Raw genomic sequence first — 10077 nt, 5'->3', positions numbered from 1 at the left:
CATTATCACCATCATCATCATCATCATCATCACCATTATCACCATCACCATGTGTGCTGTATTGAACTAAATTAAACTGGACTGAACAGGACTTAGTGGAACCAGGTGATGGACAGCACCGATGGTATTGTCTGGGTGTGCCGGCTCACTGTCAGACTGGGGACATTGACTTGGCGCTGAAGTGTTGGTCCTGATGACATCCTGACAAGACAGTTTGGACATCAGGTGTGTTGAGCTGTACCTGATACCTGCGGATGACCTCGGCCTCCATCTGGATCCCCCAGGACATGGCTCTGGTCTGGACTTTCCGCCCCTCACCTGTGGAGAAACAATCGGTTTCATTAACAAAGAGCTGGTCTGTATCGTTTTCTTGGTGCAAATTATGTAGTAGCATGTTGGGGATAAGAGGCGTGACCAGATAGTTTGGGGCGTTGTCTACCTGTGATCGTAGCCAGGTAGGAGGTGGGCGGGGTTTTGCTCTTGCCGCTGCTGAAGCGGCAGTGAGCGATGCGGTGAGCCACAGAGGCTGTGATCCGGTTCTTCCTCCAAGCAAACCAGTCCGGGTTAGAACTCTGTCCGCGGGTCAGAAGCTCCACCTCCTTCACAACACATCTGTCCACCTGGACCCCCACACCCGGAGGGACCTGCTCCGGTCTGAGAGGGGTCCTGTCAGGGTCCACATCTGCAGCAGCTCCCTGAACTGCCTTCGTACAGGCTTTCTGAGCGCTCTGTCTCTGTCTGCCATCACAGGGCAATCCTCCGACAGGACCTGGATCAACTTGGAGGCTCCCAGTCTGAAGCCTCCCAGTCTTAGGGCTCCCAGTCTGAGGCCTCACAGTCTTAGGGCTCCCAGTCTGAGGCCTCACAGTCTTAGGGCTCCCAGTCTGAGGCCTCACAGTCTGAGGGCTCCCAGTCTGAAGCCTCCCATTCCGAGGACCCCGAATTTGGGGGCGGCGGTCCACAGCAGGACTGGTCTTCTGGGCTTGACTGGGTCTGGGTTTGGCTGTGGGGTTCTGGATGCTCGGGTGATACTGGACCGTGGGGATGATGGTTTTCTGGTTTCTGTTCTGATTCTGCATGTTTATGTCGTCTTTCGTACAGGAAACAGAAACATGTTCACAAATCAGTTCGGTTTAAAACTTAAAAGCAGGAACACTCAACAAAACTGGAGACCAGAGGCCACTTCTGGACGTTTCCAGGATTTTAGGAATTTTTTTGTATTTCAGGACCTTGCTAGGATTTTAGGGCATTTTAGGATTTACTCTTTTTTATAATTTGTGGATGTTTGTGTTGCAGATCTGTTTTATATTTTCAAAACATTTTTTGTGAGTTTAAAATGTTTTTATTTTTTGTATTTCTGGATGTTTTTTTAACATATATTTCGAGATTACGCATTAACACACAGATTGTCTGTCTGTTCACAAAAATAATATACTGACAAATCTATTTCCATAAATTACTTTTGTTAAATTGTTGTCAGAGAAATCTGTTGATGAGTTATATGACAGAAAGAAAAACGACAGTAATAATCATAATTGTGATAAAACTGATAATAATAATAACAATTATTATTATCAGTGTTATCAATATTAATTATCATTATTATATTTCAAGAATTTTAATAACATGTTTGTTGGTCAAAAAAAGGGGGAAAAGCATTAGCACAAATTTATCTGTTGGGCTTTTAGTTTGAAAAAAAAGTGTAAAATGAAGACCGGATGTTATTGTGTACTTGTTATGTAATCCTCGTGCTAAAACAGACGCAAACAGGTGAGAGCGACTTTAATTCCTCTTCCCATAAAAACTGCTTGTTACGCCATTCTGCATGTTGCGACAGCTACACACTTATAACCAAACTCCATTCAAAATGTGTTGGGAAAAAACAAATCCTTCGTTTACGGACAAAACGAGTCCTCAGATCAGCTGTTTCAGTGTCTCTCGGGACACGTTGGACTCGTTCTTGTATTCGGCGTCAGCCTCGCGACAACAGTAGCACATGTTGAACCGAAATGCTGTCATTTTTATAGTTGATCACAGTGGTGCCCCCCCTGCAAAATGGGTCTCTGTCAGGGGCCGAGACTGAGCCCCCCAGCCCAACCTGAAGGTTTTTATAAAGTCACTTCAAGGCCGAATTCTTCAGAATATACATTAATTAATAATTTATATCAACAGCTCGCTGTAAACAAACGGTAAACGCAGATAAGAATGGAAACATTAAACTGCGACATTTTTTAATTAAGTTTGGCGGAAGTTGTTGAGGTGTCTCCAGAATGAATCGTGGCCGCAGCTGATTTTAATGTACAGTTTGTCTCGATATTCATATTATTATTGTTATTGTTGTTATTATTGTTATTGTTATTATTATTATTATGACTGTCCAGGTTTGACAGACAAACACAAACAAATGGAAACAAAAAGAAAGAGACCTTACCTGTAAAGTTAAAGTCGGAGTGAAAACTGAAGTGAAACTGAGCGGATTGAAACTGTGACTCATTACCCCGTGACACACTGTGTGTGTGCGTGCGTTTCCGGACATGTTCTGTGTGTTTGAAAGTTTTTATTGACAGAAAAAATTATATATTTTATATTTTATATATTTTTTCTCAGTAATTGTAACTGATTACTATTATTAAATTACATTTATTTAATCATTCATGTTTTTCTCGGTCAGTGTAACTGCAATCATTAATTACATTTATTTTTGCATTTAATCTCATATTTTCTCAGTCACTGTAACTGACTACAGTTACTAGATTACATTTGTTATTTAATCTCATTTTTTCTCAGTAAGTGTAATCTGAGTCTAGCTCCTCCTCCTGGTGTTGGGGACATTTGGACCAAACACAAACTGGTTCAGATCGAGATCACTTGTTTCTCAGCTGGAACCAATAACAGGCGTTTTTTCTCGACCTGAGGTGATGTCAGCAGGCGTGTGGCGTTGTTGTCCTGCAGGAGGTCATGGCGGTCTCTCGGGTGCGTCCTGGTCTGTACCTCTGCGGTCTGGACTCGGCCCTGAACCTCAGCGTCCTCTCCAGCAGGAACATCACGCTCATCATCAACGCCAGCGGGCTGGAGGACGTGTCCTACCCTCAGCTGGACGGCCTGCGTGTCCTCCATGTCCCCATCCAGGACCGACCGCATGCCCCCCTGAGACTCCACTTTGACCCCGTGGCTGAACGCATCAACCTGAACCGGACCAGCGGGACTCTGGTCCACTGCACCGCCGGCCGCAGCCGGTCTCCCGCTCTGATCATGGCCTACCTGATGAGGTAAGCTTTCTGACATCAATACTTATATCTTACAGTAGTACTTGTATGCTGACAGCTGTACTTGTATCTGACAGTAGTACTTTGTAGTAGTAGTAGTAGTAGTACTCTGATGTCCCCTGTGTTTGAAGGTTCGAGGATCTCAGCCTCCGTCAGGCTCATGAAGTTGTTCTGGATCAGCGTCCATTCATCCGACCAAACGCCGGTTTCTGGAGACAGCTGATGGACTACGAGAGGACGCTGTTCGGCAGGAACTCCGTCAGGATGGCGAGGACATCCGAGGGTGTCCTGCCTGAAGCTCTGCGGGACTCTGAGGACACAGACCCTGAGTTGGCGTACTGTATCAATGTTTGACAAATTTAGTGAAGAACTGAGACAGAGTCCAGATTCTAAACAAAATCAGTCTTTATTTTCATCATCAGACCAACATTTTACTGTGTCTCATCACTGTTCAACTTCCTGTCTGCATCTCATCACTGTCCAACTTCCTGTCTGTGTCTCATCACTGTCCTACTTCCTGTCTGTGTCTCATCACTGTTCAACTTCCTGTCTGCATCTCATCACTGTCCAATTTCCTGTCTGTGTCTCATCACTGTCCAACTTCCTGTCTGTGTCTCAGCTGGTTCCTACCAGCGACACTAATCTGTAAAAACACAAATATACCTTTAAAAAAACACTCGGTGACGTCCTGATGTCTGTCTGTGTGTCCTCACACATGTCTCAGACCGCACAGCTGATAGCTAACAACAGTAAACAACAACAATACCACCAAAATAAGAGCACAACTAGAAAAACAACTATCCTTTCAAGACAAAGTCTACAGGGTTCTGGAGCTGATGGGGGTCCTGGCAGAACTGAGGGTGAGGTGGTCCAGCAGGAGGACTTGCAGACACCAGTCCTGGCCCTGGTCTCAGTACTGGAAGCTCCTCTTGGTCTGGATGTCGTCCAGGATCTGCTGCAGCTCCTCGTCCTCAAACCGTCCTTCCAAACTGAAAAAGACACACACACTTAGGGGTCAGAGGTCAATGGGACAACTGGTCTGATGTGGATCTAGTGTGGCCCCTGAGGGACTGACCTGGGGATCAGGGCTTTGGCCTCCTCTGCAGCTTCAGGACACAGATTTGCTAAACTGGACAACTCAAACTTATGGAGCTTCTTCTGCAGCAGGAGACTGAAACAGAGGGGGAACCATTAGAGACCACAACAGAGGGGGGTCCATTAGAGACGGGAACTGCTGGTCTGACCCTGTACAGATGGGGAGGGGGCCTCACCTGCGCACGGCGGTGATGGTCTCGCGGTTCTTAAAGCGGCTGAAGCGGGCCGTGTAGTTCAGCGTCTTCATGAAGACCTCGGACAGCTCCTGCTCGTCCTCGGCGCTCTCGTTCTGCTGCTTCCTGTGTTCCAGCAACATGTGGACCTCCGAGTTCAGCAGCGTCTCCGCATTCTCAAACTCTGTCAACACAACACGGCAACCAATCAGGAGGCAGGACCAACACACGGCAACCAATCAGGAGGCAGGACCAACACACGGCAACCAATCAGGAGACAGGACCAACACACGGCAACCAATCAGGAGACAGGACCAACACACGGCAACCAATCAGGAGACAGGACCACAGTGTGGCGGCGTGTTTGTAGTCCTGCCTCTGACAACAGTGAGGATTAAAATACTGTAACAGAGTACTTTTGTTGTAACAGAGTACTTTTTCTGTGACAGAGTATTTTACCTTAACTGAGTACATATAGTGTGACAGTACTTTTATTGTAACAGAGTATTTGTCACAGTAAAAATACTTTTGCAGTTGAGTACATTTAGTGTGACTGAGTACTTTGCTGTAGTTTTTTTTATAGTGTGGTATTAGTAATTTTATTGTGATTCGTACTTTTTCTGCAGTGACATTTTCAATTTCATATTTTTACTGTAATTTTACAGAGTAGTGTTTGTACTTTCACAACAGTAATATTTTCCATGCAGTATTTTTACTGTAACAAAGAATATTTTTAATGTGTTGTTAGTAGTTTTATTGTAAGTAACATTTGAAATGCAAAAACTTGCTCTGAAAAAAGTATTTTAATATGTTTATTAATACTTTTACTGAAATATTATTTTTAATCAAGTATTTCAAATGGAACAGACTATTTTAAATTTGACATTAGTACTTTCACTGCAGTAACATTTTCAATGCAGTATTTTTACTGTAACAGAGCATTTTAACAGTGTTGTATAAGCACTTTCATTGAACTTAAAATCTTCTATGCAGGACTTGTGCTTTAACCAAGTCTATACTGTGATATTACTACTGAGTATGACTACAGTATTATGTTTATGCTTTTACTGCAGTGACATTTTCACTGCAGTATTTATACTGTAACATAGTATTTTTACTGCATGGTATTAGTAGTTTTATAGAAGTAATAATAGAATGCAAATACCTTTACTTAAAAATGATATATATTTTTACATTATGTTATTTTTATAGTGGTATTTTAGTACCTTTACAATGGTAACATGTTTTTAAAGAAGTATTTTTGAATGGAACAGAATATTTTAGTGTTGTTTTAGTACTACTTTAACATTTTCACAGTAACATTATCAATGCAGTATTTTTACTGCACCAGAGTAATTTTACATTAGGGTGTTAGTTCTTTTACTGCAGTAACATTTCCACAGCAATATTTATACTTTAACAGAGTATTTTTACTGTGGGGTATTAATAGTTTTATTGAAGTAATAATTGAAATGCAATTATTTTCACTTAAATATTGAATTAAATTAAATATTTTTTAGAGTACTTTACAGGCTGTGTTAGTACTTGTACTACAGTTACTTTTTTAAAGTAGGCTATTTATAATGGAACAGACTATTTTTTATTGTGAATGGTACTTCTGCAGTGACGTTTTCAATGCAGTATTTTTACTGTAACAGGGTAAGTTTAAGACCATGAAGATTTGCCTCCTCTAAAAATAAAGTGAAGGAACCAAACAGAATATTTGTGATATTTTTGATGTATTTGTACAGACAGACGGACCTTTGGGAAACAGCAGCTGTGAAGCGTCCTCTTCAACGTCTCCGACATGAGTCGGAACCGCGCCGCCTCCCGCCGCCATGACGCTCAGCTCCCCGGCTGAAGGCGCGCAGTCCTCGGCCTCGCAGGAGACTCGACCCGGCGAACAGAGCCGGAGCAGCGGCGGGTACCGGAGGATCACTACGCAGTCCCCGGGAGTCCCGGGGAGTCCAGGAGGGTCCCGGCGGTCTGGCGGTGAGTGTTTGCGCCCTCAGAGAGTCTGGACTTCGGGGTCCAGGTTTCTGCTCGGCGCCTCGTGTTCACTTCCGGTTACCAGAGCAATCACATCCGCCTTCAAAATAAAACCAGCAGCCCGCAGCGCCGCTTAGTGGACAGAAAACGTCACAGCAGCTCCCGGGACAGACTCCTTTAGAATAGAATAGAATAGAATAGAATAGAATATTCCTTTATTGATCCCCCATTGGGGGAAATTCCAAATGTTACAGCAGCATGAAAAAAGAAAAGTGAAATGTAACAAAGAAAATAACAATAACAAATAACAAAAGAAAATAACAATAACAAATAACAATAAATAAGTAATAAAATAAGTATGTACATAGAGGAAATAAGTATGTACACATAATAATAATAATAATAGAATAGTATGTACACAAAAGATAGAGAGCAAACGTAAGGTATGTACACATAAACAAATTTAAAGTTAATACAAAATAACCCAGAGACAGCACTAACAAAAATTCAAATACCTTTTTCTTTTTGTCTGTAACATCATTTTAAATAAATAATTAAGAGAATGAATTTTTTTTGTAAAATGTAATAATCCCTTACAGAGAAATGGTTGAATGTGTGTTTGTAGATATTTTTCGTTTCACATTTTTGGTTTGATTTACCGAGGCGCTCCTCGAAAACTTAAAAAAAAAAAAAAAAAGAAAGAAAGACGTCACACCAACAGAATTAGATGTATTACTCATTTTTGGAGGAAAAATAATCCAATTTCTCAGCAGATAAAAAGTACATAATTAATTTGATTATTATTTTAGCAAAATAACAATAATAATATATGATACATAAATGATTGGGCTTAAAAAAACACCATCATTTTGTATTTTTCCAGATACTGACTTTAAAATAAACTTGACAACAACTTAAAATTTAAAACTCTTTAATTTTAAATTGGAAAAAAAACCTTTTATATTATTTTAACATTTCAGATTTAATTATATTGTTCTAGCAGAGCCTGAAGGGTTTTATTTTTTGCTTTTATTTAATTTATTATGCAAATTAATTTTTTAAAAATGAAATGTTTTTACACAACTTCTATTTTAAAAGTATCGAATGTAGAAGTGATGAAGGTGTTGATAAAGTTCAAGGGAAAATTAACAATCCAAGCCCAAAGCCTAAATAAATAAATAAATAATAATAAATTTAACTCTTTGAAACCTGGATCGACATAACTAGTCTTGAGCTGCATTTGGGCAACTTTCACAAGTATAATATATATATTGCATAATAATTCCAATTTTTGAGTTATTTTCAGGTCATTAACTTTCCCATTTGGTTTTTGTTGATGTTGTCTTAATTTTCAGGTACTTTTCCTCGACCTCTGGGTTAACCCTGTGAAACCTGGAAAATCATCAGTTCTCTGCAACACAAATTGCAAGAAACTAGGAAAAGGTGAAAATTACCTGACAATTAGTTGTTGTTTTTTTTTACAGAGTGCGACAGGGAGAAATTAGTTAATAATTTACAAAAGTGGGGATGAGTGTGAGGGAAACAAAATTCATAATAACTGTTTTTTCAATTAGTGTGAACTATTTTATTCATGTATGCATTAATTAATTATTATAATTACATTTAACTTTTTTTTGTTTAGCGTTTTTTCCTTCCGTCCTTTTCTTTTATTTTTATTGTATTGCAACAAACATTTTCACAAAATAAAAAATCCTGAACGGGATCCAAAAAAAGTATATGCGTTGGCCGGGAATCGAACCCGGGTCAACTGCTTGGAAGGCAGCTATGCTAACCACTATACCACCAACGCACACAGAAAATCTGCATTACCTGAGGTAATCAATGCGACATCACACGTGGCGCAAAACGTTGACATCAGGGCTGAAAAATTGTTAAAAACTCGTTACTTACTCGTTGAAAATGTGAGTGTTTGTCAGTAATTACAGCTGCTGTCATTAAACTTTTCCTGAGCAGAGCTGAAAAATAGTCTGTGTTTTGGTTAAAAGTGCAGGAATCACACTAAGTACATTGAGTGTGGAAAGATTATACATCCAGGGCTTTTTATATATCCTTATTAGGGACGGTTGGTTATTTATGAGAGGGGAGGGTCTGGTGCAAGAAGAACTGGAGAGGGACTGATGGTTTTACGCTGGTTTAGGGTGGAAGCATATAACTTTACATGTATATGTATATTACTGTATATTACATTTATTTTACAAACAATTCTCAAAGAAAACATGCTTTCCAAACAGATTTAGAAATCACAGGTTATAAGTTATCTACGTTTACCTTTCTTTTTTCATAAAAAAAGTGCAAACCTTCAACATCAAATCACTGAATTTACAACTGTCACTACATCGATTGGGATTTGAAGCATTTCAAACTACCTCTTTGCCCTCTGACGTACCAATCGACAGCTTCCCTGCTCAGACACCTTTAATTTTCTCATTCACATCATCATCCAGGTTTAAATTTTTTCTTTTTTAAATCTGAAGAAACAAACAAAAAGAAAACATGCCTTCATGTTTAAGCCAAACTAAAATCACAAGTCCCTCCAAAGTGCTTTAAAGAGTTTTTGACATGCCTCCTTTTTTGCACCACCCCCTCCCCCTCATAAATAACAAACAGTCCCTAATGATGAGAAAAAGCCGTGAGGCCGGATGCACCAACAGGACTCGTGCCTTCAGATAGACATTGGTTTTGTTCACTTGCAGTCCCATCATGCTCTTTGTGTGGTTTTGCTGTGGTATGCGTGTACTGTCGCAGGGCACAATCAGATCAGTGCGCCGCAAATAACGCTGAGTCACTAATTATTGTGGCAAACATGGCGTCTCTGGTCGTGCAGCAAAACGGCTTTGTGTCTGTTTGGGAACACAGTTCATAGAACACATCTAGCAAGTTTCATGTCAGAAATGTTTTTAATAGTTTCTTAAGAAAAGTTGAGGCAGCTTTATCTGTAGACCACATTTCATACAACAGGGCAGTTCAGAGAGCTTCACAGAGCAGCAACGTATAGAAACATAATAAATGTGACACATTTAAAAGGGCGGAGACAAAATATAAATACAAATATAAAAGGTTTTGCTCTGACTCTTCGTCGTGTTTTGCTCTGACTCTTCTTCGGGTTTTGCTCTGACTCTTCTTCGGGTTTTGCTCTGACTGACCCACAGTCTAGACAAAGCGACTATGCATCAGGGTCTTCAGGATCTGCTGTCGGATCTCTGCGGTTCTGATGCCGTAGATGATCGGGTTGAAACAGCTCGGGAACAACAGGTACATGGTGCTGAAGAAAACCCTCATGGCGGCAGGAAGACCGTTTCTGATCCGATACGACAGGAAAGCAACAAGTGCAATGGTCAGGCTGACGGTGATGACCACGATGTGGGTGAAGCAGGTGTGGAGCGCTTTGACCGCGGACCTGCCGGAGCTCAGCACGGAGCTGAATATGACCACATAGGAGGCAGCGATGAAGACGAAGTCGGCCACAGGGATGAGGAAGGCGGTCAGTAACCCGACCAGGTTGTTGATGGCGGTGCTTCCACAGGCCAGCTGCA

General features: G+C 40.9%; 4 protein-coding genes and 1 non-coding gene across 5 annotated transcripts; 1 reads left to right on the top strand and 4 right to left on the bottom strand.

Moving 5' to 3' along the window:
* Positions 1–6: 6 nt before the first annotated feature.
* Positions 7–2499, bottom strand: LOC121966062 (cyclin-dependent kinase 8-like). Its single transcript, XM_042516162.1, has 3 exons — positions 2432–2499; positions 440–1090; positions 7–318 (listed from the first exon to the last, which is right to left on the bottom strand). Exons 2-3 carry the CDS (start codon positions 1077–1079, stop codon positions 152–154), a joined length of 807 nt encoding a protein of 268 aa, XP_042372096.1. The 5' UTR covers positions 1080–1090; positions 2432–2499; the 3' UTR covers positions 7–151.
* A 422-nt stretch (positions 2500–2921) lies between these two features.
* LOC121966060 (dual specificity protein phosphatase 14) lies at positions 2922–3942 on the top strand. The gene is made up of 2 exons (XM_042516160.1): positions 2922–3269; positions 3398–3942. Exons 1-2 carry the CDS (start codon positions 2959–2961, stop codon positions 3618–3620), a joined length of 534 nt encoding a protein of 177 aa, XP_042372094.1. The 5' UTR covers positions 2922–2958; the 3' UTR covers positions 3621–3942.
* Positions 3654–6594, bottom strand: polr2d (RNA polymerase II subunit D). Its single transcript, XM_042516161.1, has 4 exons — positions 6296–6594; positions 4538–4718; positions 4342–4437; positions 3654–4255 (listed from the first exon to the last, which is right to left on the bottom strand). Exons 1-4 carry the CDS (start codon positions 6372–6374, stop codon positions 4177–4179), a joined length of 435 nt encoding a protein of 144 aa, XP_042372095.1. The 5' UTR covers positions 6375–6594; the 3' UTR covers positions 3654–4176.
* A 1667-nt stretch (positions 6595–8261) lies between these two features.
* trnag-ucc lies at positions 8262–8333 on the bottom strand. Its single transcript has one exon. It is a non-coding gene; the product is annotated as a tRNA-Gly (tRNA).
* A 1361-nt stretch (positions 8334–9694) lies between these two features.
* LOC121966063 (olfactory receptor 52K1-like) lies at positions 9695–10072 on the bottom strand (the record flags this gene model as incomplete). Its single annotated transcript, XM_042516163.1, has 1 exon — positions 9695–10072. A coding segment is annotated over one exon (378 nt), but the record flags the coding sequence as incomplete, so codon positions are not given.
* Positions 10073–10077: the final 5 nt, after the last annotated feature.

Source organism: Plectropomus leopardus, unplaced genomic scaffold (genome assembly GCF_008729295.1).
Source record: "Plectropomus leopardus isolate mb unplaced genomic scaffold, YSFRI_Pleo_2.0 unplaced_scaffold2295, whole genome shotgun sequence".
Lineage (NCBI taxonomy): Eukaryota > Metazoa > Chordata > Actinopteri > Perciformes > Serranidae > Plectropomus > Plectropomus leopardus.
This window is presented reverse-complemented; position numbering and strand designations above follow the sequence as displayed.